This window comes from Pleuronectes platessa, chromosome 14 (assembly GCF_947347685.1).
Source record: "Pleuronectes platessa chromosome 14, fPlePla1.1, whole genome shotgun sequence".
In the NCBI taxonomy this organism is placed as follows: Eukaryota; Metazoa; Chordata; class Actinopteri; order Pleuronectiformes; family Pleuronectidae; genus Pleuronectes; species Pleuronectes platessa.
This window is the reverse complement of record NC_070639.1, coordinates 13,935,298-13,962,986: the sequence shown is the minus strand read 5'-3', so window position 1 is coordinate 13,962,986 and position 27,689 is coordinate 13,935,298. Positions and strand designations below refer to the sequence as shown.

General features: G+C 40.7%; 1 protein-coding gene across 1 annotated transcript; it reads right to left on the bottom strand.

The window, feature by feature from the left end:
- Positions 1-27,268, bottom strand: fign (fidgetin). Its single transcript, XM_053440560.1, has 2 exons — positions 26,549-27,268; positions 1-6,685 (listed from the first exon to the last, which is right to left on the bottom strand). Exons 1-2 carry the CDS (start codon positions 26,571-26,573, stop codon positions 4,449-4,451), a joined length of 2,262 nt encoding a protein of 753 aa, XP_053296535.1. The 5' UTR covers positions 26,574-27,268; the 3' UTR covers positions 1-4,448.
- Positions 27,269-27,689: the final 421 nt, after the last annotated feature.

Genomic DNA, 27,689 nt, shown 5'->3' with positions numbered 1-27,689 from the left:
TTATATCAATCACACCAAAATTTAATTAAGTTAAGGTACAAAATGCAATCCAGTTTTCAGGACAAAAAAAAACAAAACATCTTTATTCAGATTTTCCGATAACCTTTATGTACCTTGAAATTAAAATACATTTAAATTGACTGTACTGTAAGTATGGCAATACATACACACATATAAACATGTATGTGGTGCATTTTCGTATGTATGCTGTATATCATTAGCAAATGTACAATACATACAGCTATGTGCAAGTTTATTCTCTGTACATGTATATGAAAAGTGAAAATTCAAATTGTTCAAATCGTAATGTTGTCCACCTCATACTTGCATGTAAAATTGCAAGTGCACATACATACACATTAACATGCGCACTACAACAGCTGACAAAGGATTAAAGCAATTTGTTATGTCTCAGTAAATGAATTTACATTGGAGACCTTGTAGAAAACCTACACAGCCCACAACACAATGAAAACATGGCATTGTAAATAAACTGCACGTCAGTACTGTATGTGCAGGTTAACTTCATCTTTGCCCTCAAGGTGCCTTCTTTTTTTAATTATTTTTTTGTGACTTGTATTTGATAAAGACAGTCTTTTTGAGGTAGACTGCTCAGATTCAAGGGCAAGCTTTGATTTTTTTTAATTATTTTTTTCTTTTTTTTAAAGTTTTAATCCACAAATGCATGACATTCAAAATGACAGGACATAAGTACTACATGTACAATATGTAGTAATGAGGTAGAAATGGTTATAAAGAATGCCAGACTATAAAATTACACAAGGATGGAATCAAAATCTTAAGCAGGTCTCCACAAATGTAAATACAGAAATACTGATAGATTTTGAAATAAAAGAAAACAAAAAAATGGTTCAAGTGACTGAGTCGGCGTCGCTGTCAGACTCCATGTGCTTTTCAAAGGTTCTGCTCAACTGTTGTTGGTGAGTCTAGGCTCTTTGATCGCATCACCCTCAATAACGAATGACTGGTTTTTAATGATATCATCTACAGCATGTGAAATATACACCGTGAGTAATTGTTTTCCTCCGATCAAGTCTTTTTACTGTCGAGTTGTGATAAAAACTAAATAAAAATAGATACAAAATGTACGTTTTTGTCCGTGTGCCCACCGCTGCACTGTGCTTTGGTTCACTAAAGCAAATATCTGGCAAGATGTCCATTGTTGTCTGAGTGATTTAAGTACTTCTTGATGTGAGTGGAGTATTTCCCCTTTAACAAGTTCATGAACAGTCGACCTCTTAAACTCGTGAAATCTGTGCTTGTTAATGGCACTTAGGGCTTCTTATCAAATTCTCATCAAAAACCTCGCAATGAACAATATCACTTATTCAAATCATGGAATCATGAACACATTTAGATTCTGAGAAAACACGGTGACATATGAAATGTTCTGCTAATATCTGTGCTGCTTTTCCATTTCAGAGATAAACAAATGAGTCATGTTTCTATATGAGATAATCACTGTTCATTGAATCTGACATGTTCCACAGAACTCACACATTGAAGTAAACTCTTATTTAACTCTTGATATTATGATGTGATACAATAACTGAGCCCAATGAGAGAGCTTGAACATGTCCAATTCAAAATGTTCACTTTTTTTGTGTCAAACTTGTGTTAAACTTCGTCAAAAGTGTTCTCATCAAATTCAAAAGAAAGATGTTTTGCTTTGGCTTTAAGACAAAAGATGGGACTAGAATAAACACCTCAAGGTGCAATAGTTGAAGACACAATATTTAAGGAGTTTTCTGTTCATTTCCTTCATTTTTCTATAGTGAAAGTGTAAAAATGCCTGTTACATGAATATTGGTCGACTTTCACATCAGAAAATGTTGTTTTGCGTTTGAAGATTAATAAATTATCTGTAATTTCCTTTGACAATTGACCCCCCCATGTTTGGTGTATTCTAGCAATAAGTCTTGCTATTATAATCGATATAACACCCCCCCCCCCTCAAAAAAAATTAGGTGAAATGGGTATTAATATTCTACACTGATGTCTATTTTTGTACAGTATACACAATTTATTTTGTGGTGAATACTTTTAATTTGACAAATGAATGGATCCGGGCTCTAGAAAAATCAAATTGTGTTGTGTTGCATTACCATGCAAGTTTATTAACTCTGTCTTTGAAGCTTTGTAGTGTTTCTGCTGTTTGCTCAGATTATCTGGAAACATCCTGATTCAGGTCTGCCAGTGTTAACAATACCAAACCAGGTGGCTGTTATTCAATATGCACACTATGTAATAAGATTGATAAAAAGAAGTGGTAAAATATGTGCAATAGACGGCAAACATGAAGGGACCCCGCTTGAAAACAAACACAAGGTCCTATGGTGCCTCTGCAGTATCATCCACATACAGTGCTCTCTACTTCAGTGGCATTTCTCATTGTGCAAGTGCTTTGCTTTCCTTACCGCTCAGAGGACATAATACATTCAATACTTTTACTTGCCAATTCAGGTGTCCCGGAGATGTCATGGAAAACTGTACAGATTAATGGCAGCGCAACGTGATTAATGACACTATAACACTTTAAGCATGAAGAGAAAATAGACCAAAAAATAACACTTGCCTTTTGTGTACAGACCTTGTGAGACGAGCCTTTGAGACATGCTCTTAAAAAGGAATGCCACTCAATTCATGAATTTTGCAGTTACGGCTGAGAAGGTCAGAGCAATTCTTCTGTGTACATTATATGAAACTAATGGAATTGGTTTAACGCAGGGAAATATGTGTGTGTGTGGCATCATCATGGATGCTCTCACATTGAGATTTTCTGTTTGACATCACAGATTCAGGGGCAAGAAAAAGGCAACGGCAACATGATCCACTGGTGGGTGTAAGCTAACACAGACCAAATTGTCCTAAGGCAAAGGCATAGTGTTCAGTGGTATTCCCCTTTAAGTGCATCATGTGGTGAGAAACAGGGACATATTGGGGCGTGAGCAAAATGTAAAGCTAATAGATTTCGCGAACAGCACGATGCTGCTCGGTGCGGAATAGGTGCTGACATTTCGCAGTCTTGGTGAATTTGTTTTTCAGAGATAACTAACAAACTGAGGTAGAAAGGAACTTAGGCGATACATAATCCTTAGGTTTCATTATTGATAACACAGCAGCAGGATGGAATGAAATAGCTCAGGGCGAGATGTCTTCCTAAACCCACAGATGTTTGTCTGCAGTTTTTTTTTTTTTTTAAATGTCTCTGGAGCTGCGTGTCACCACAAGCTGAACGGCCGTTTCTGCAAACAGTGAACTGAAGAACAAGATCATTGTACGTGATGGAAGTGAAGGTTTTCCCCGACAGGAAATATAACTCAAACAGAAATGGCCTTGAGGCTACAATTCAAGATACACAATGGTTCAATTCTTTTCACAGGCAAATCTCTAATCATGATAATGCTTTCTATTTCAAACAAATCCAATTACTTACTTGATCATGTTTTGCAAATAAACCAGAAAATACTCTCCTACATTCATCATATGAACCTTCTGAAGTCATTTTAAGCTATTCGAGGTATTGTGTAGCCTTACATGGTTTGTTGGTGGAGTTTCAAATGCAAGTCAAATGCTCTTGTAGTTTGTAAAGCTTCAACACAAGCCTATGAGGTACTATACATATCAATATCACTTTCCTGAGTTTTCAAATCGAGAACACCGAAAGAAAATTACTGCTGTAACAAAATTTTAACAGCAATTACATAGTAATTTATTGTTTAACTTGCAGTCACATTTGAAATAATATTTTTTTTGTAATTTCATCTATAGTGGAGAGGCTAGTGAAGCATCACTGTAAATTTGCAAGGAAACAAATATGAATGTCAATGTTATTGAACATGCACGAACATGAAGACCTGTGTAAGCTGATGAAGCCCAATGAAAACTGATATCAATAAATTCAGTTTACCTCAAAATAACCACAACTGTTCACAGAGAGCACGAAACGGACACAGCTGCAGAACAAGTTTCAAATGGGGGAATAAAAAGCAGGTTTTAAGTTTTTTGTTTCATTTTAAAGCTTTTATATTAGCACATGTCACCAATGGAGATTGTGTGGCAAAGAAACAAAAACAAATTAAAAACAGCACCACCTCAGGCACTTGATAGCAACTAAATCTCAAGATCAGCAGTTTACTATATACATATATATATTTGAATATATATATGTATATATGTATATACAAAAAGGGGGGTATCTTCGTCAAGTCTTTTTAGTTTTAGTGAGTAGATGGCTTAAGCCATGTAAAGCATTTCATTAATTGTTACAAATGTGTGATGTCCAGACTGTCGTCTGTCTTTCGCTGACAATCCCTTTACGTTGTGTCAATGTCGCCACTGTTTTTCTTTCTTGTTCACTGAAGGCCAAATACTTCACTTTGTATTTAATTATTGGGTTTAGAGAAATTGTGTTTGATGAGTCTCTTTCACTGACTACAACCAAACATTTTATTCCACTCAGTGTACATGTCAAGTTCTTTTTGTGATATGCTAGGCTGGAATTTGCAGAACACATTGTCAAAGTCTTGGTAGGAGACCAGTCTCATCTGACTGGGATGGATACTTGACAGGTCAGCACCAGGAATGCCATGGAGAGGACCTACTACAGCCTCTTGACACAGCTGGGCCACGTCCAGTCCTGAAAAGCCCTCTGTCCTCTGAACCAGTAGTGACATCTCTTTGTCACTAAGACAGTAGTTGTTCTGTGAGAGCAGTTGGCTGATTATCTGATGTCGTGCCGTCCCATCAGGCAAGGGGATAAGCAGTCGCTTGGTAAAGTACCTCCGAAGGGACTCTGGGATTTCTTCCGGCTTACTGGTGGAGCACACCACGAGGACATGGTCCTCAGCAGAGGTCAGAATGCTGTCAAGCTGCATGAGGAGCTCAGCCTTGAGGCGATTCACCGGGCTCTCCTCACTGAGCTGGGCGGACAGCAGCAGGTCCACTTCACTGATGAACACCACAGCCGGCTGGCGGCACCGGGCCACCAGGAAAGCAGCCTGGATGATCTTGTCCCCTTCGCCCAGCCACTTAGTCACCAGACTTGAGCTGCTGAGTCGCAGGAAGGCAGCCCCTAGCTGGCTAGCCATGCAGCGGGCCAGCAGCGTTCTACCCGTTCCCTGAGGTCCGAATAAAAGGAGGCTTCGAGGTAATGTGGCAAGTCCACTAAACATATCTGGCCTTAAAATGGGCCATAGTATCTCCTCTTTGATGGCTGCTTTGACCATATCCAGACCTGCAATGTCACTCCAGTCCACCGGAGGGCCATGCTGAAGGATTTCCGAGGTCACCATCTCCACCAGGTTGGAATCACTGTTCTTCAGTTGCTCCTCTGCAGCGTGTATGGACGAGGTAGCCGTACCGATGTCTGGCCCTGTTAGTGAGTGAGAGAGATGCTGCCTGTGCTCCTCAGTTTGCTCACTCATGATGGGAGATCCAAACTTGCTGTAGGGCTCTCCAGTTCTGAGGTCACCCACAGAGCTTTTGGTTGATCCATAGGATGGAGGAGTTAGTGCTCTGCCAGGGTGCATGTTAAATTTCCTTTGTTGATCAGAGGTCATTGGCAGCTTGGTTGACTTGAAAGCTAAAGATGAAGCTTCAGCAGTTCTCTCAAAACCATTGCCCCTGTTTGAGTCTGACACACCACTGTCCGTTAGTCTGTACATTGGGCTCTGTGAAGAGCGCTGTTGGTTGTAGTTGAAATTACCATAGCTGGAGTCCATATCTCCATGTCCACTCATGTAGAAAGCTTTTCGTTTTAATGAGTTGGATGTGCTGCCATTCAAAGGTGTTGGTGCAATCGGCGTATGATTATGGGACTGGTAGGTGTAGCCCGGCAGTGTGGAGGGAGGGATTGGGGTTGGAGCTGCAATACCGGACGGCAGATAAGCAGAAGGAGGGGGTGCTCCCCCAGGGCTATAACCAGGGCCAACAGAAGTCTGGGAAGGATACCCTGTTGGAGGATAATTGTAGTTGGGAAGGTTTGGAGACCCGGCGCTGTAGCTCGGCACTAAGGTAGGGGGAGGAGGTGGGGGCGGGGGTTGTAAGAGCCCAGCGCTGTGCAAAGGGGAAGGGTGTGGGGAGGGGAGGGCTGGGGTATTCTGGCCACTGTAGCTAGAGTGTAGGTAGGAGCCGTTGTAGCTGGCGGTATATTCCTGAGAGGGGAGGCCCGAGTGGAGACTAGTGGCTGTGTGGCTCCCACAGTTACTGCTGGAATAGCTAGGCTCAGACAAGCTGCTGGCCACCCCCGGGGAGCTGCCTATGCTAGCCGACACATCTGTAGGGGGTAGGGCAGCTGTCATTCCAGCTTTGCTCACAGATATAACATCTGGAGCACAGTTCATTGGGTAAATCCCCTCCTGCCAGGACTCATTCTCTGACTTTCGTCCATTCATGAGTCCGGTGGTGCTATCGGAGTAGGAGCACAGCAGGGTTCTTTCATTTGGGCCCTCTAGGATCCCAGAGTACTTCTCTGCATATTTCTTGAGCAGATTGGAGGCAGTCAGTGCAGAGATGTCATCGTTTGCCCACGCATACTGGTACGTTCGCTGTAAGTGCCCCCGGTAGGCCTCTACTTTGTGTGCTGGTGAGCGGGTAGTGGATGAGATGTCAAAGTGTTGCTCTGCCCATTGTGTGTGCTCTGGGGTCCACTGCATCTTTAGACCTAGATATTCCACATAAAGGAGAAATATGTCAACGTATGCATCAAATCATGGCTCATAATCATCCAAAAAACAATATTCTGATGTGTTTAAATGCTCTGTATAATACAGTAAGTAGTGGAGTAAGAAAAGCTCATTTGTTTTTTGTAATTGATTGAAGACCGGGTGGGAAATTACAAAGAAAAATGTGATAATATACAGTATTTTGATTTTTTTTTATCAGGAGAACTTGCATTCCAGTCCAAATGTTTGCCATAGGACAAACAGACAGCACTGAGAGAACACGCATCACGGTCAGTGTACAGATGTGGGATCTAACACCTGGTTAGCGCGGTATAATCCACCCAACACAGAGCCGAATGACACAGACATTGCAGGTCAGTCTATAATCCAACTCTCATCTGAGGCATTCTGAGACAGTTTCAAATCTGCTTGGAGGAGAGCAGCAAAGCAATCTTCCCTGGCAGCGCTCCGTTGCTTTCATCACACAAACCCCTCAGCCCAGCATGAATTACATCCACATCCAGTCTGCCTGCTGCTTCCTCGTCCACAGAGTGAGGGAGGAGAGGAAAAAAAAAAAAAAAACATGCTTCACTTGTCTTTTCTCTGCAGCCTCTTTATAAGGGTTTGAATGACATAAATAATCATGTTAAACCCCAAAGTCAATCTGCGAATAAAAGTTTGTTTAACACACGCTGTCATGTTTTACTCTGTTTGGGATTATCAGTTGATGTATATATCCCTGAAGAATGTGGACTATTAGAGAGATTATGGCTCAAAACAATCAGAGATAGTGCGCAGAGCCTCGCAAATCTTAAATCAACACTAATCTCAGCAAAAGCTCCAAGATAATGTGAAAGAGAATTTAACCAAGCCGTCTCCGGCTCTTACAATGGTCCTTGGCTTCATTATGATCAGGCGCTGCACTGCTATACTTCATACTTGAGTGGGTTCAGTCCATATCAAAGGATTTAGGCAAAGAAAAAAAACAGCGACTGTCCAGAGGCAGAGCAGATTCCCTTCCGACTCCCTCCCAGCTACTTGCCCACCCGCCACACTAGACACCAGGAGCTAATTAGCAGGATGATGCTGCACTAATTGTGTTAATTTACAAGGTTTTAGTCAAAGAGATCCATGCTATGGCTCACATGGTTGTCAGCCCTCCAAGCTAATGATTAAGAAAAACAATATGTGAGGCAAAAAGCCAAGGCAGACAAATATAGTGGCCACACTGTGCTGGAACAGACGGGTTCATCAAACTGTATGTAACAATTGCGATAATCGCATTTATGACAACGAATTTGAGAATGAATTTGACAAAAGGTTCAAAAGCAAAATTTGTAAGCTTATTATTCAAAAACTAGTTAACAGATAACCAGCTAATTTTTTGGTGTGGACCAGATCGGGGGCAGGGTCCAGGAATTTTTATACATTTAAGAAATTTTTTATCTTTGATTAAAACAAAAATATTTAGGGCACTGATGTTTATGCAAATTGTTGTGCTCCATGTGACTGTTGGACCTTGGTCAAGGTGTACACATGGAAAATAAACTAGAGAAAATGGAGCTGTCAACATTGTCTAGAAAACCTAAATTAAGTAACACTCTTCATTCACAAGGTCAGCTATTATTTGTAGGTTTGTATGTATGTGCAATGCAACAGTAGAGGTTTAAAGTGCAAATGTATTTCCCATAGAAGCTTTAGACACACATGCACCAGCTTGTTGAAACTACATTAAAATGATTTTTTTTACAAATTCCTCAACATCTCAATTGAACATTTCTCCTCATTATTCCAGAGTGAAAATATTTCTTCACAACTGCAGCAGCTAGTAGTGAAATCTCTGCCAAAACAATGTTAGGCATTCACAGCATTTCCTGACAACTCGGGCCAAGTATCAGGATAATGGTTTCTATAAAAAAATCACTGAGTCGTGTTCATTAACACTCGAATCACATTTTTTCAATAACATAATTGCACACGGCTTATTGAGTGAGATTCTTGTATTACTGTTAATCCTCTCCGCCACTTTGGACAATCAAAGAACTGCTGCTTGCAAAGTGTACTTGAGATCTGAGAACCAGGTATTTCACAGAAAGGAGGACATTCAAGATGATTGTCAACATACAGCTCGCTGCTAAACAGCCTGAGAAGACATGCTGTCTATATAGAAATACTCGAATAAGAAATTCTGTTCATACTGATCGATACATACAATGATACAAGCCAGCACAATTTGTATTGTTAGTTTTTTTTTATTTTTTATGATTCAGTGCATTAACCAGACTACTCTTAATGGGTATAAAGCAAACCGTATTGAATATGAATCACATTTATGTGGTTTAAATGAAGACGTTGGTATGAATAGTAAATGTATCTAAAAACAAATATATGTATATATTGTTAATACTTTTACCAATATAAATATGGTGTACACGTGTTATGGAGTTGGTCAATACACCATTTTCTTTTCACATGCTGCAGTACAGTACAGTCTGAGCTATCCACTGCTATAATTTAAGTATTTTTGTAGGATTCTTTAACTTGTTCAGTTTTGATCGAATGCACTGTGAGTATCGTTAAAAATATGTTTTCACATACTACAGCCAATTCTGATTCTGATATCCATAGTGTTATAAGACATAAATAGACAAAAATGCACAATTATGCACTAAGACACACAGCCCAATAGCATAGGGATACTGTAATTTGGTTTTAATTATAATATCGATATTTATATTTAAATACAAACATTCATATCTTTCTGTGAAATGGTGGAATTAAAGCGCGCTCCACTAATGGAATGTTTTCAGATAGCCTTGGGGCTCGAGCTCAAATGCCTCTCATCAGCCACCAACAAATGCGTCCTGTGACTGTTTGTCCATTCACAGGTCTGTATAATCCCTGATGGTAATTTTAAGATGACCATCAAATAAAAAAATAATGTTTTGTCCAAAGTGCATGCATTTCTTTTTTATTGATTACACGTTTGTCTTAAAGGTCAGATCTGAATGATTCATCTTTGAATGTATTAATTTGAGACAGCACATATCTGTCCAGCACAAAAAAACTGTATCGTCACTATAATTGAAACTGATACTGGCAATGTATGTTAAATACTAAAACATCTCTCAGTCATTAAAGACAAACAGACCATCAGGTTGAGCTGAAATGTATTTGGCATATGATGCCAGGATGTTACGCTGCGCCGTGGTGTTTAATTTCTGGTTCAGTGATCATCATCGATGAAACAGAGATGCTGACCTTTTTGGGGAACTATTAATCTGGTAGCCTCGGCCGTTTTTAAGCAAACAAGAGTGGGCCTCCACTCTGTCCATCCAATTTCCCAGCGAGTAAATTGGACCGCCGCTTGCACAATTCTCTATTCATTACTGTGCTGCTGAAAGGAAGCACAGAGGTGGCAGAGCGGTTTTCTTTCCCTTTTTCTGTGCATGTGTATGTGTATGTGCGTGTGTGTGTGTGTGTGTGTGTGTATGAGAGAGAAAGAGAGAGATTGAGAAAGAGAAAGCGAGAGAGCAAAATGCCTTCCAGGAGGATTCCCAAGCATACAGAGCTGGACTTCTCCTTCCTCTGTTGTTTTTTTTTTTTTGGGGGGGGGGGGGGGATCGGGGGAGGGGAAGGTGGGAGGGCCGGGGGGGAGAGAGGGGGAGGGAAGTGAAAGCTGTCGTAATTGAAACGTGGCCTAATCAGACTCATTACCATTTTTACCAATTTGCACCACCAAAGATGCCTATTAGGTAACTGTGTTTAATAAGCCACTCTTTAAAAAACTAACTGTAATGAGCTCTTTAAAGTCAGACTTGAGCGTGATTATGCACTGGAAGTGTTATGCCTGAGCCGAAGCAGCCTGGTGCATTTAGTCATGTACAATGTCATAATTAAGCCGCACAAACTCTGCACTTCACTCCACACAATAGTCCCAGCTGAGGCCGTAGACATGCTGAAAAGTATTTATAATTACTGATCATTACAACCCTGGGATTTTCATCTCCGGACGTAAACATAATTATGGGAGCTTTTGCTTTTATTCCGCACACAAGGACCGCTCTGCTTGACAAGCGTGCAAATATTGCAGGCAAACGTTAATTACGTTTATAAATAAAAACAAGCTCATATTCATATTCAAATCCACCGCAGATATTCTAAGTAGGGGTGGAGCGAAACTTTCTAGTGCAATGTGGAGCGGTAATCAGCGCGGCTACCGAGTCCCATTCATCTCACAGATCAAGTTAAGACTATTTAAACTCAATTTAGAGCTTCATGTGGCAGTAATTCCAATCTTTAGATGGCACGGTGCCATTTAACCCCTCATTTAGAAAAGATATGCCTCCCTCAGTCACTGTCTTTTCCAGGACTACTGCCCATACATTACAGTCTGACCACCCATGGCAACGCACTACTACAAGTATCCACACGATCACATAAGTGCAGAGGATACTACAGCAATCCCGATATAAAAGGTGGAAGAAGATGACTGTATAAGCAAACGGTCACAATATGTCTATTGTATTTAACCTGACAGTCAAGCACCACGACAATGAGTGTCAGTCCAAAGTGAATTAGTCTATTCAAACTTAAACTATCTGAGAATAATAAACAACTTTTCCTGTAGCAGAATATTTCAGATGAAACTGGTGAAAAAAGCCGAATGAACATTTGCTTATGTTCATGCTGTGTATCTCCAGTTTACAGCCTGTGTTTGTGAAAACGTGTCATAGCTGAAATATCTTGAGATGATGAGTATAACATGAATTGATGTTCTTTGACAGTGACTCAGAAAGGATAAAACTGTAAAACTATTAGATAAAGAATTAGCAAAAGAATGTGGTCTGACAGCCTCGATAACAAAGTAGGTGAATGTTTTGATCTTCTCTTCCCATTCAGTCAATTATAAATAGGATAAAAACAAAAAATGAATTGCAAATATGTATGGAGTTATTAAACTATATATTAGTCTTTATATATGTATATTTGAGAGTGTCTGCAAGTATCTTTAAGTTTGCACATTAACATTAAATGTAACAATATCTGTGACACTCAAATAAAAAAAATAACAAGAACCCCTTTTGTTATGAGTGAAAACTGTGTATCACTTCCAGAGCTGAAAAAAAAAAAATAGTTTTTCATTTCCACCTTTTGAGCGCCTCTCTATTGTCGGCCTTTGTGCCTCTGACTTTTGTTGCCTGAGATCTTCAAATGTGTGTTGCAAATATGTCTCGTCTTAGGGTTAACTCTGCCCTGAGTTCAGCCTGACAGGCTCCCGCTGCAGGGCGGCGTCTCACCTCGTCTCACCCCGTGTTGTGCCTCGGCAGGTGAACAGCCTACACTCAACCAGGCAGACATAAAGTGATTTGAATCAGGACTTGGCTGTGCAGTAGTGGAAGTGCTTGTGTTTTTGCTGCAGCGAGGCATGTTGTAAGTTCATACTCGTCGACTGTTGGCTATAGGTCGCGCTGTAGGTCCTGCAGCTCGTGAGGCAGAGTGTGAGGTGAGTGCAGATATCTTGACGCATCTGGACCTTGATATGCAGAGAGTATTGATACAGTCAGTGAAAACATTGGACACATGTTTGTCTTTTTACAAATCTATTTGCTTCACTTCGAGGTGTTCATACTATTTGCTCAGATCCCAACCCCTTGTGCAAGTGTCCTGATGAACCAGTGAGAGTTGTGAGTCCGGGTCCATCGCTGGTTTCCCATACACACATGTCCGCTGTCCACGTTGTCCTTAAAATGACCAAAATGGAGTCACCACTCCATTTTAATTTGCAGAGCAGCACATTATTTTAAGAGTTTGTAACAGAATAAAACCATTTGCCGCCACAGAGACTTTAATGATCTGAATAATTCATCTGAATTGTAAATGTTCCCACTCAGAAATCATTTCAAAATTTTACTGTACAAATGCCCATTTTAAATACAACTCTAAATAAAATTCTGCTGTAGTAAAAAGCATATGACTGTATAAAGAATCTGTGTAAATGTTTTGGTATAATAAAAAGTACTGGTGAGATACTTTACTGTATAAAGTATCTGTGTAAATGTTTTGGTATAATAAAAAGTACTGGTGAGATACTTTACTGTATAAAGTATCTGTGTAAATGTTTTGGTATAATAAAAAGTACTGGTGAGATACTTTACTGTATAAAGTATCTGTGTAAATGTTTTGGTATAATAAAAAGTACTGGTGAGCGCACAGCAGCCTTGCGGAGACATTGAGGCAGATTGGTTCCCTCCTTCCATAAAAAAATGGACATGCACTGCAGTTTATTGTGAGTCAGTGACACATGTGCAAAATGTGTTTTAACTGGCAGCAAGAAAACGTTTGTTTAAAACCACAGAGGCCAGCTGTTGTGCTTACAATGAAGTAAAAACATTTGAGTCCTGTTTTTAATGATTTATATCCTCAGTAGGAATAAACAGGATGAGTCAGGACTAACAAACACGCTGTTAGTTTTGATCTTTTCATGGCATTTGTTGACAAAAGGAAAACATACACAAATAGAAATACTTATTCATCTATATAAGATTGTTGCTCATTTGCACCCAGCATAATAAATGTGTTACTTACAAACTTAAAAGAAGACTAAATGTTCAGTGTAGCAGAGCAACCAGATATAAACTGTTAACAACCAGAAATAAAGATGACATCATATGTCATTTGCTAAGCTCACTTTCTAAAAACTTCCATTTTTACAACATAATGTGTTTTTCTGCTGCGTACGCTGGACACTCTCGGATCCTGTGGGTTTTGGGTCTGAGCTAATGATAAACTATATTGGCTAGAGGGGAACATGCATTTCTCATTTTTCCCTGTAATACCATAAATCGTGAGGTTGAGAGATTCTCCGAGCTGTCATTTCTCTGTCTCAGTGATGCTCATTAAACCATGACTCTTCAGGCCAAGAGGCCCCCGAGGCTACATCTTCCATTACTGCCCTAAGTAGAGCTAAATCCACACACATACTAAACTACTAACAGCGCTCCACACACAACCAGAACTTGTACATAGAACAAAACTCAGACAATTATAGGATGACGGGCTTCATGGTGTTCCGCAGCGCAGAATACTGATGAATACTCAAATGGCTTGTTAGTTAAAAGAACACAGTCGTTGAACTTGGTGAAACTTGTTTAACCATTGCGCTCAAGTACAGGAGAGGCGGTGGTTCTTTGCGAGACTCTATATGAACTTAACTGTTCGGCCTCTCCGGGGATCACTTAAACACTTCAAAAGAGAAAAGAGGCAGATTGTGACCTTGCTACATGAAGACTCATTGACCAAAAGCTCCTCGCTAACATCTTCAATCCCCAAAGTTCTGTAAAAAATGTAAAGAGGGAAGTGAAGATTTTAGGAGGATTTTCTGGTTTTCCTTCAACGGCACCAGGAGCAAGTCAACTTGATTTACAAACCAACAGGCCAGGCCCCATTGGAAATTAACAGATTATCTTGTTCACTGGTCCGAGTCACAGCTGTGATTACTCCACACGTCCAACCATTAGATTTTACAGCTGCGTTAACCTGGCGAAGACGGGGAAGGAAATCACATTGTAAAGGAACCTCATTGATCACACTGTGATCCTGCAGCGAGACACACATCAGGATGAAAATGAAAAAAAAACATTTTCTTTTTCTTGTCAAACAGGCGGATACAACCGGTGGCTTTATTTGAACCTTTCACAGAAAAACTGCTGAAAGATATAACAATCAATAAAATATAAAAATATGACGAGGCCTATGTTATATATTTTGTTGACTTGTGTACTACTTCGCACATAGCAAAATTGTTTTGGCCCAGATTTGGCCCACACCGAACACTGTCATCCAGCCCACCTACCGCCTGTTTGGCAGATCTGGGCCACAAGTAAGCCATCGCATTACCGCATGTCAACCAAAGGTGTCTAAGATGGCCCGAATTAGTTTACTGCTATTCGGGCCATATTCACATTTTACCACATGGGTCATTTTAGGTTAATATACAGATTACACCTTGATTGGATCAGCACATGTTTGCCAAAAAAGGCTGACATTGACCACATCCTTATGCTTTCTGGGTTCCAACAACAAACCTGAAGTAATCCCCAATTTTATTCAAGGAAAAACACACTGCTAGCCAGTTGGCTGTTCTTCCCCTCCACTGTTTGAACTGATCATTCGCAATAGATAAGGATTATTATTCATTGCTGTTTGCTGCACTTTGTGTCACAGAAGCTCAAAACCAAAGAGGAACCAAGCAACCCATGAAGGTTATTGGCCAAAAAGACAACAACTCCCATGATTCCATGCTGCTGCACAATGTCATCACACTAGAAAATGAAACACCCCCCGCTTTTTAAGTCTCTAAACTTCAACCCGTAGCTAAAAATTGTATAGTACTTTACATTAATGTTCTAAAATATTTGCACAGCAAGAATAAAGAGACATATATCTGTTGTTTCTACTAAGAATAATGGGAGGGGAAAAACTCTGAATTTGACTAAAAGCATCCCCTGCTTTCATGTAGAAATAAATGTAACTGCACTGGTGGTGATCAATAGAGAAATATGCTTCTGTTGTACAAAGACAGGGCCTCCCTACACAGCTCGGTGACTAAAAGTTTTAACTTGAACTCTAATTGAAAATACTAAAGTGAAAAAGAAAAAGGATGTTTGCCCGTGACTGGTGCTAGATTTTCGCTGAAGCATTCTGAAGCCTTCTGTGGTATCGACTGCAAGTCTCAAAGAAGGTCACTTCTGCAACACAGGCCATACAAAAGGTGAAATGAGACAACTGAAGCAATCTTAGGTCAATATGAAATAGAAATCTCTCAGCTATACTGTAATAAAGTTACTGAAGTGAAGTAGTGAAGCCATAGAGGGGAACTTTTACAAGGAAAGAGCTGTCTGGAAGATTGGTTCGCCCACTGGCAAACAATGGCTTCTGAGAGCTAAGGTGGCGTGGCCAGTACAGCAACATGGAGCTGACACACAGCATCTAAACAGGGAAATGTAACACAACTTATTGTTATGTGTGTGACAAACTATGTAAAAAAATCTAAATTTTAATATTTTTTTCTTTAAGTGGCTTAAAAGTGATGAAATGTCATATTAAATAGTGACTAATAGAAAACTTGTTCACTGATCATGAGTTTGTGATGAGGTTGTTAAAGATAGCAAGTATTGTGCTAAACAAAACAAATGTTGATATAATCTAATGAAAAGGAAAACACTGGGAGCTCTTGAGTGAAGCAAACTAAGTATTTATGTATTCATCCTGAGAGTGCTAAGTGATCCTTTAAGTATTTGATAGTACAGTATAAAACAACAGCTAACGTCTATAATAATTGTTTTAATCTTTTAGAAATAACAGTGGTAACTTGTGTTGTAATTTTCCTTGAGAAAATCATGACTAAATCACATTATTTATGCTTTGGTTTGATGTGTTTCATTTCAAAACAGCATTGACAGGAAAACATTAAATCATTTTCTTTTGTTAGTAAAGCTGTGAAATGTTTATTGTAGTATATCTGATGATGTAACTCTGTGATCATAATTCACAGCATTATACTGTTTAAATGATGTAAAAGTTCAACTTTAATATAAAAACACAACACTTAGTGTGTTACAGTGGCAGATTAACAGAAAATGATGGTGACATTAGAAACATGAAAGTATCATTTTTATAAATGTCTATGATTTATAAGATGTTCACTGAGTCTCAATGGAAGGTCCAGGAAGCTGCCATGTAACACCGTAGTTCTCAGTAAACATGTGCAGGCCATGTACAGAAAAAACTCTGACACTCTGAAAGACTAGTATAATTATATAGCTTTTTGAAATCAACTATTATAATTATATCGACCAATCAAAAGCAGGAAACTCTGCAGCGGCTGGTGGTCCATACAATTTAATGTGCTGCACAGATATAAAGCTTTTATCATCATGAGCAAACTAAATAATACAAAAAATACGAATTACTTAAAAACCTTCCTCTTTTGTATAAATAGCTCCATCTTTTAGAGAATACACACGTGTACATGCCGTAGCCCAGCAACACTGCAACTGTCTCAGTATTTGTACAAAAACGCGGATAGAAATGAATGAGGACTCTCACTGTGTATTGGAAGTAACTGTGAACCACTGAGGCGGGTGGAGGAGAGCCTGGCTGCCTTCACACAGGCCAGACAGCAACCATTACTCTGCCATTAGAATAATTTTTGGGATAATTTCTTTAACAGAATATGAAATTAAAATAAAAAATAAAAAGTGAATCTGTACATGTGGCACAAAGTTATTGGGATGATTAAGAGAAATTGAGAGGTAGAAACTCTAAACATTTCTACCTTCTCTTTGTTCAAATTAACACCTTCTGGGTTTTAAAGATCTGTTCCTCAGGTAAGTTTTTTTTACTCCACCAAACATAAATTACCAGTAACAGAGCAAACAGACACAAAACATTTCCCACCTTTCATCGTGTCGACCTCAATGTGTCGTCCTTTACGCAGTTGAAAGTAATGATTGTTCTACATTGTGCTGCATTTGCATGTTCAGAGCTCAACCAATTAAAAGCTAATTAATTAGACACAATTCTATTAAGAAACAAATCCCACTCATCAATATACACAACCCAGGGTCAGCCGTTGCTCCAACGTGAATTGGCTCTTTGCACCGCGCGGACTAGAGAATAGCACAATAGCACAATTGGAGCTCACAATAAGCAGTTTGGCACGGATATATTCGACGGAGCATGAACTCATCAGAGCTGATGGATTTTGCTTCCCTGGACAGAGAGCAGGAGCGCGAGGCGTCACTCGGACACGCAGCCCCTCGCTCAAACGCTCGCCGCTAGGAAACAGGATCCAGGTGATAGAACAACTGATGCTCACGTGTTGCTGCACTCGTACTGTGTTTCGACTCTTTTTATGCAAGTCATGCTTCCGGAGCGCTGCTGGATCAGTGTTTATTTTACTGCTTGGCGTTTAGGAAACAAATGTCTGCTTTCTGCCTGAGTTGTCGTGAATCGTACCTCAGCATTTGCATTTGCAGGTAAACCCAAAGAATTGAAAATGCATAAAAAATTCATAAATAAACATAGAAGATAGAAACAAAAACAAACAGCAAAACCGGGTTTCTTCAGTGGAGGTGCATGGTCAAATCTAAACCTGAACATAGTCTGTCTTTCAATATCAGTTTGCATTTAGCACTTTTGCACCCTATCAAGTTATTGGCACCTTATAATTATTTCCAAGTGATATCACCATGAATAAGTTTGCACTCTAAAATATTGTTCTTATTTCCCCTTTGCCTTTTCTCTCTGGAAACCCAATTCAACTCAGTTTTATAGTGTATATATTTGATGTACTCCGGAGTACAAAAATGGCTAATAGAAGAAACAATTCATATTTTATGATATTTGAATATTGACAAATATGTTTTTAAATTGTCCTAATTTACCCAAACCAATGGGGGGCTTCATACAAACTACAATTTTTGTTTTAATGTCGTGAAATAATAAGGGATTTTATGTTGATACACAAAAGCGATATAAACCTAATAGCAGAGGTTCAGACATCTTTAAGAAAACTTTGCCTCCTTACTGTAAAGTGGTAAAATGACTATGATACGTGTGCCAGTTCTCCATCTATTACAACGAATACTTAGAAGACTAAAGTAGGCAACTATCCTGCTGGCTGAAAAATGTAAGAAAAACCTACCGCACAGTTTTTTGCTTCTCTTACAGGTTATGTGCATACTGTTAACAAATCGGCCTCCGGCTCCTCCGAGCTCCCTTGATGAATTGTGAACGGCCGACAGTACAGTCTAAGTATAGTGGTCCACTTTGTGTAAGGCAATTCGTAAAAAGCCTTGCTCATTTGGGTATGCATGAAAAAACAATACCCTACTGGGAGCGTTCTGAGTTTCAAACACTTGGGGTCAACTACATGAGCAGATTCCACATGTGCAGCCCGTGGCCACTGAGGTCTGGAATCTACCTCCCTCCTGGCTGGGTGACGTTGCATGTTCTATTTCCAGACCGAAGGTTGAAGTGAGGCTGCGGGGAGTGTAACACTGACCCACATGACCTGTGGCCTAGAAAAGCAGCCTGAAGCTCTGCACACTAAAAAAACTCCCAGCTCCTTTGCTGCCGCCTTTCAAAGGCAAACAAAACCTTTGCACATAGCCCGTGTCTTTTCATGCCAAATGATTTGCATCCTCTTTATTCACATCTTTGACTTGTTGTCAATGTATTCCGAGCTGTTACGGAGCCTGATGCTCGCTCTCTGAAGTCTCAAGTGGGATGAAAGAAAAGGAGGCGAGCAGGCAAATCTGCTTTTACTTCCAGGCTCAGTGTCTACAGGCCACATGTCTCCAGTCATCTGTCACTGGTTTACATACATACTATGACACTTCCTCTCTCTGTGGGAAACCGTTGTCACTGCTTGGCCGCCAGCAGAGGCTGACTGGGTGCTAGATGGGTCTCCCCCAGGTACCTCTTGGGAGCCACATTAGGCCTATTGACAGACTGACAGGAACATAGAGACACAGAGGCAGGAACACACGCACGCACACACACCCACACCCACACAAACACACACACACACACGCTGTCCATCCTTAGCCCAGGCCCACACTCCTCCAACAGTATGCCAGCTCACATGCTCCCAAGGCATGGCACACTTTGCATAAAGCAGTGACTCTGTTCTACATCAATTTTTTCAGACACAAAATTATTTTTCACCCCTCTAGCCTCTCCATGCCGCATGGAAGTTTTGAAATGAATTATGGAAACAACAGAGCCGAGGACTCATGGGATCCATTTAAAGATGTGGGAGAGGCGATGCAGTCAGGGTCTGGGCTGCAGAAACATCACGCTCCGAGTAAATGAATCTGCTATTGTTCTGCGCCGTATAGAAAGTCTGTTATAAACTGTGTGCAGGCCTATTAACCCGTTTTGCTCTAAGTCGGCGAAATGTTAGAGTGAAAATATAAAAGTGATCTGTGAAAGAAAATGATCTGTGAGCAAATCAAGTTGGACACATCAGTGGAAATTGTTAAAAAACTTCAAACTGTTTGGAGGAACGCAAATGTGAAACTACTGCAGACTGCGGTCAGACATTTTTAAGGTTTGTTTGTTGTAACATCAAACGCAACACAAACAGATAGAAAGGGCTTAATTTCCTTTGCTTAAGTGCGAGTCAAAACTGTGTGAAATCTTCATTTGGCATTTCCACCTTGCCTCCCCCGACACTGCGAGTGGAAGGCAGCGAGCGGGCGTGGGGCAGTCCACTCTCAGAGCTATTTCAGAACCACGCGAAGTCAACACGACTCCCCAAGGTGAGTTCCTGATAATGAACACAAAAGAAGTGTCAGCTCTCATAAAGCTCTGTGATGATGCTGAACTCTTGAGTGCTCTTTTTTTTCTTTTTTGCATATATTTTTTCCTGATTTAAATTCACCTAATTCCATGTAGACTCTAAGAGCGACTGTCAAATAGGCCACAGGCCAAACACGACTTGCAGGGGCTATTCACTAACACCATTTATACGAATTTATGAAATCAAATTACCGACATGTGTTGTGTTGAAAGAGATAATATTTCTCACTGTTTCGTGTTTAATTATTTCTGCACACGCAAATTGTTGAGAGCAGTCGCAGGTTCACTTCCATCTCCTCACACCCCCCCACGAAGCAAACAATGGTTATTACCTCCGTCAGGGTGAATGAGTCTGAGTTTGTTTGTTTGTCTGTTATTTAGCAGGATTATGCAGAAAACTGCTGAATCAATTACTACAAAACTGGGATATGGCTCAAGGAAGAAACATCTAGGTGAGGATTAGGATCAGGGGGCAGATGCAGGATGTTTTTTCACTTTCTTTAACATTGTGAGATCTTTTTTCAATCATTCCTTTGATTTATTAGAGAATAATTAGTAGATCTTGATGAAAAAATATAAATCCAGACCTGTGAATTTAAATATGGTTTTCATAAAGTGACTGTCGGGCCTTGGCGGATGTACGCGCTGTTTGTGTGCCCCTCTAGTTTGTGGTTTATGCGGCTAACACAACACCATACAACTCAATCAGTAAAGAAATACACAGCATCATTATCTGCCCCCGGGAACAGAGCCCTCCTGTCTCACTTCTCCACAGGCTGCCGTGGTCACGCTGCAGTGTCACCGCAGACACCCACCGCTTCGCCACAGCCTGACACCTTGAACCTCCATGGCAGCAGGTACTTACCCCTCTACACCCCCCCCCCCCCCCCCTCCTCTCCTCCTTTGCCTCCCTCTGGTCATTCTCACCCCCCCTCCTCTCTCCACACCATCAGGCGAGACCTCAACCCATCCTCTCTCCGTCCTGGCACTCAAGCCCCCCCCTGCCCCCCTCCACCAGTACCTGGCACCCTGCCAACCTGTCAGCCACCCGTCGCCTCCTGAGGATGAATGAATCGCTGAGAACTTAGCGGGGAAAAAAACACACACAAAAAACACGGGAAGCTCGCATCTCGTCTGATTATCGCTTTAGCTAATTGTCTCAAATATCAATTTGAGGCAATTAGCACGGGGTGTGATGAATGAGAGGATGAAAAACAGTCAAAAGATGAACTTTTATATTTAAAGCAAATCCAGGCACGCTCCTGAATATGAATATCCAAGTTAATTCAAGCATGCATTTTAATACATTAATTCTAACACTATTATTCTGCCATTACAACAAAGGGAACATAAAATAGCTGTGGTTAACTATTATGTGAGACAAATTTTATTTTTATCAACAGAATGAGAGGTTTTATCGCAGCAGTAGGATGATATCCTTTTTTATAATATTTAAGAGGTTATATCGATTCACAGAGCATGATATCAAGACAACTTTGAGGATTTGCATTTAATAAAAGTAAATATTAGAAAACTTGCACTCCTTAGAATAACCGATGAAACAGACAAATGCGGAGAGGTGACGAAAAAAAAAAAAGTACTTCAAGGTTCTCCAGTTGCACTTTTTTTTCTTCAGTCCAGCTAAAATGGCGGCCTCGATTACCAGATTAGTCAGACAGTGTTTTGCGAGAACACAGGGGGAATTTCAATAGAGTAAATACAGTTTTCTCTTATCCTCCAGTGAAAGGCTCGCTGCTCTCCCACAATACAAAAGTCACGGCAATAATAAAAAACACCTTGGAAGAAGGACAGAAAAAAAAAAAACTCTCCTAACCAAGGTTATTCAATGATAAGCAACAGCACTCAGGCGCACAATGACGGCTCAAAGTGCCAGCGATTTTCAAAAGTCATGCAATTGTGGATTTTCTTAATCAGGGTCCTTGAGCTGGAGATATGTTTGCTGCTGTAATTCAAATATATGGCGTAGTATGGTTGTTTGTATTTGTCCTGGACAAATATGTCCAAGCTTTTGTCTAGAGTTGTTTACTGCTCGACTCAGATCCAACAGATTATATTCTTACCTACAGAATACAGCATATAGATCATTTCAGGGAGATGTACGGATGTACGGAGGCAACCTTAAGAAGATATGAACTATTATCAAGCAAGAAACTGCTAAACAACCAGGCAACACCTCAAGTAGAAAGGAAAACCTCCAATCATTGTGGCCACTAAAGAAAGAGAAAGAAGAAATGTGCATGTCTAATTAAAATGTAAACAGTGTAATGAGGACATCAGTGATTTAGGCAAACATCTCTTTGGCTGCCACTGGGGGTATGATAATTACAGAGGCAAATCTATGAATGCACATGAATCTCCTACAAGTCCAGATTAAAAGCCTTAGTGCTAAACCTAGTTTCGTACACCTGGGGATTGTCTATTCTGGCCAATCCCCAACAGGCTCGGCGCTGCCTTGTCTCCTTATGAGTGCAGACACACTTCAAGTGAAGGAGATGAAACAAAGCCTCTGTTTCCATGTGTGGAAATGAGGAGGACGAGGAGTTTGAGGCAACAAATGCTGTGTACTCTGCATTACTAATATGCCTGCCTGGCACACATGGCCTGAATAAACCAGCCCTACAACATGACTTACGACAGTGTTTCTATTATAATCTGTCATTTAGGGAGCCTGAGGTCCTATAAGCGCTTCGTGCAATATGGTATGGATCATAAGAACATCACAGCATGTATATGGGAGTGATTAGTTACTTTTTTGAAAAGAAAAAAAAACGATTAGAGAGAAAAAGGGATCGCCTCCTCCATAAAAGTGGTTCCGAAATAAAAAAAGCACAAAGACAAAAAGGCAGGCAGACCTGCATGCACACACACACACACACACACACACATAGAATGTGCACACAGACACACATACAGCATATATGTATTCACATAGTCCTTTAAAAAATACATTATGTATGTGACAACAAAACAAGTATCAGCTCATCAACATGAGTTTATCCACTAGAATCTGCTCACCTTGATTAAACTGTATTTTGTCTGAATTAGAGGTAAAAAAAAAGGACAGACCTGTAGCTAGGAGACATATGAAGGGGATGTACGAGCAGCCAATGGCAGCCACATGTATTTTAGAAAATGTCTATGCCATATGCTGTCACTCAGAGGAAAAAAACAAGTCTGAGCAGACAGTCACTGTGTCTAAATGAGATGGTGGGAAGAGGAGGAGGGGAGAAAAAAGGGAGGATGTCAAGGATTCGTGGTCCTTCATCTTCGCAGTAGAGCAAACACGTCCCTCAGTATAGCAACAGACAGCTGCCTCCACTTTCTAATGCAGTCCAACTTAGATCACGGCGAGGATTGTCAGCGCGGAGAGAGAAACACACAAAGATAACATAGCGAGTTGCCATGAGGGAAACGACAGCGATGTGGATACAAGGGAGGGAGACAGACGGAGAAAGGGAGAGAGCGAGAGGGGAGGAGAGGAGGAGGGTGGGACATGTTGAATACTTAGAAGAAGAAATGTTGTGCTTTTCTTTTTTCTTTTTCTTCTTCTTCACGGAGTCTGACTCCACCGGGGACTCCCCTCGCTCTTCATATGAAAAGACCACCACTTAACATATTTGCTTAAAGATGACAATCCTGCACTGATCTCTGCAGTCGGGAGGCTGAGTGGGATTCTCTTGCAGTTAATGACAAATAGATCCCTCTGTTAAGATGAACATTTCATCAATTTACAGCAGCTCCTGCAGACATCCCAGGGGGTGTATACACACGGAGGCAGCTCGAGGCATCCAGGAGCTGCCTTTAATTGTCATCATTAGCGGACATGTATAACGTGTCAGTGCCGCCGTGCACCACTTCCCCTATGGTTTAAGTCGTGCTGTCAATTTAAGTCATCACTGGTAGTGTTCACACGTGCACTTCAGACGTGCACAGAACATTTAGAGCCGCTACATCACTTCACACGGACTGATAACTGCAATAAGACCGAGATTGTTTTTGATTTACTCCCCTGACAATGAATCAGGAGTATGTGTTGTGTTAATTATAGGAGAAAGAGCTTGAATTTATGGGAAATTAAATAGATTTATGTGGTGCACGAAAAAATGTATGTGAGCTTCTAAAGCAGCAATAAAGATTATTTAGATAATTCTTAATCACCTAGAAAATATATTGTTTTAAATAAAAACATTCTGGAAGCTGCAAAGACCATTTGGCCGTCATCTGCAAGCAATTCCTTTTCAACACAACACGAGTCAAAATGACAAGTATAATTCTATCTATCTCTCCTGGTTTCACTGTGATATAATTCACCCAACTCCTTGTTGCTGGTTACATTCACCATCTCTTGGTGTGCACGTGTGTATCATTGTGTAAAGAGGCTGATAAAGACCGGAGGCTCAGTATCTGTCATCGAATTGCAGCACAGAGATTCATGACAAGCAACAGTTTAGATTGCGATCATAAGTGCTGCCCTATCAGAAATTAACAGAGCTGTCAAGCTTCTTTCATGCACAGCAGAGGTGTCTGGGGTTAAGTAAGGACCTGCGAGCACCACCTCACACACTGCAGGAGCTCTCACACACACACACACACTAACCTTTCCAGGGGCTTGAACTGATTAATATCCGCAGGTACTTAATAATTAGGACACTTATGATTAAATCGATGAGAGAAGGGTTTTTCTAATTGCAAGAAGATTATTATTTGTTTGTTCTGTGCAGATGCGTTGTGATTTAAAAGATACATCTGCTCTTCCACTGCAGGTTCAAACTCCAACTTCCGCAAAGATTAGGCTTGTGCACGGCAAAGTGACAATTCATGAATCTGTGATCTTCTGAGAAGTTCGCATAAAATGAAATCATACATTTGAAGAGTCTATACAAGCAAGGTATTACAGATGTATAGGTAAATTTAGAGTGTATGCAAACTGCCAATATAGATTTAAATATCATCTATTTAATAAACAGTTTTCGCTCCTGCTCAGTGTCCATATCTTTGCAGCTCAAATCAATAATAAAATCACATCACACATGCATGGTGGTGGGGGGGTCGGAGGGAGGGAGGGAGGGGGGGGGGTCTAAATATGAAATAACATGAAAATCTAACCAACAAATTTAAAACCCACTTCACAAAAAAACACATTACAACCAAACACTCAGGCGTAATGAATGTGGTAGTAATGTACACTTTTTTTTCTCCCGCTGAGTGACAGATGCTGCAATGCTGTTATTTCTGAAGAGGAGTAAAAACATACTTCAGCTCGCTGCTGATGATGTTAATTCCCTCTCAGAGCAAAACATGCAAATGAAATGTGCGAACACAATTAAGTAAATTGTTCGACGGAGCTGGGGAAAGGTTAACTTGGGACAAAGTGTTTGCAACAAAAAAAAAATCAAGAGAGACGGCGCACAACTTGTTACTTCTGCTGACTTCTGTGTCCACGCTCAGATCCATTTACTGGCTTGTCACAAAGCATTTCCACCAGAACATGAGTAACAGCTATTTCTGACACTGCCTTTGAACCAATTTGGGAGCAAATTAGTTCAAAGTTTCGCCGGCAAGTTGCTACAGATTGTGACAAGTGAATAAAAAATAAAGAACACGGCAACTTTGTAAATTAAACTTAAAATAAGTTTCACAAGTGTGCGTTTTCCAAATCTATTGCAGAAGGGGTTTGGCAGTCTTGTCACATTATAGTATTGCTCTAATCCAAGTGTTGTCGTTTTTTGTACTATTAACTTTTCAATTGTCTATCACATTTATAATTATCAATCATAATCTATAGTATATCTGTGAAATTACGTTTCCTTCTATTTAGTTTTTATGTAAATAGCTATTTTCACGTGAGCTAATAATTCAATTCAAAATTAACTTTTATTTCCCAGAGATCCTGAGTTGCAATGTTGTCCTAAATCTTAACATTCATGACATTTTCCAAGCAATTATGATAATATCATCTATAAATATTTTTACATTTAGGTGATTTTTAATTTTTGTTTTTAAGATGAGCAGATTCTACACCGGAAAATGTTGGAAACAACTTAGTTTAAGATTTAATCTCCAAATTAAAATTAGCAGCCCCTCTGGGTATATTCAAATCCATTGTGCATTGGCCAAAATATCATAATTAAAAGTTTTGCATGCAAAAATATGAAAGCAGTGCAATAATATAGAGAAAGAAAACCAGCAGGAAAACCAACCGACTGAAATATTTAACTATCACTCGGTTCATTGAACCTAAATGATCCTACGATCCTTACGATATAGAATTAATCACATAATGAGTCCTCGTCGCTGGACTACTGTCATGAAAATGTTATAACCTGGATTAAATAAACTTTTGCAGATGAAGCATGCATGCACAAAGAAACAAAAATGCAAAACTGCAACAACAGCCTCTTTCCCCCCCTTCAAACATGGCAAATATGAAATCATAACAACAGTGAAGATAATGACAAAAATCAACATACCATAAATACTGGTGCTAGTGATCATGTCTTCAAGCCTAAAGACAAGAGAGGGGAAAAACAGCAGAATCGGATTTTCACGAGGAGGAATTCCAAAGGTTGCTTCTCATTACAGGCACTTCTTCTCCTTTCTCCTTCTCCTTCTTCTTCTCCTTCTTCTTCTTCTTTCCTGCAGCTATCAGATTTCACAACATTAAAAAACGCACGGTCCCCTGCGTGTTCTCTCCTCGGATCCTACTCATTTAGGGGGCCGTGTAATTTGGAACAATGCGAGACCGAGGGATAAAACGGAACATGGGAGCCTGATGTGGATTGTTGTTTTGTTTCTCTGGACTCAGGCACGGCTGGAGCCTGTCACTTCTTAGCGCGAGTTGAAACAGGAGAATAGGAAGCATGCGAGGGGACTGGATGACATAAAACACACATTCTTCATGCCGCCCATTAGAGGAAGAGGCTAAACCAGCGTGATGCACCCCCTCCTCCTCCTCCTCCTCCGCCTCCTCCTCCTCCTCTCCTGCCTTTACTTTTAAAATAGATTACTTGCCAGCAGTTGTCCCACTAAGAGCCGCAATGACAAGCCGCCTATTAACCCCCCGCCTGCGGTTATCGCAGCAAGTTGTATTCAGGCTGACATGCAAAAAAAGAAAAAAGAAAAGGGGGAAACTTCTCGTTGTGGGAAAGTTATCTCTCTCCGGCCGTGTGCGTGCTGCTCGGACGCGTTGACCGCAGCGATCCCGACGCTGCTGCTTATTATTGACAAGTAATGACGAGCGCCGACCGGGACCGTGTTGTGTGTTGTGCGCCTCGGAGGAGCCACACCGGCCGCGCACTGCACTGCAGCTCCGTGATGCGCGACACCACGGTGTCTGCGCGCACGGAGCTGCTCCCGTTCCCCTGCCCGTGGAACTGTTAGCGCCGCTGACTCACGGGAGATAAAGACTTACCTGTGTAGGTGACCGCGGAGAGGGGAGGCGAGCGGGCTTCACAGCGGCATCGATCCGGTGCTGAGGGCGCAGACGAACGGCTTCACTGGGGGTTAAACGCGGCTGCTCGCCATTTGAAACCATTCCAAGTTAGTGAGGGGAAGACTGACCACAGCCTCTGCCATGTTGGAATTCCAAACCCTGGACAGCTGCTCCGCTGA

Coding starts and splice junctions, on each gene's coding strand:
- fign (XM_053440560.1), bottom strand. CDS start 26,573: ATGATCACTAGCACCAGTATTTATG. Junction 6,686..26,548: donor CACTAGCACCAGTATTTATG/GTATGTTGATTT, acceptor TGGAATATCTAG/GTCTAAAGATGCAGTGGACC.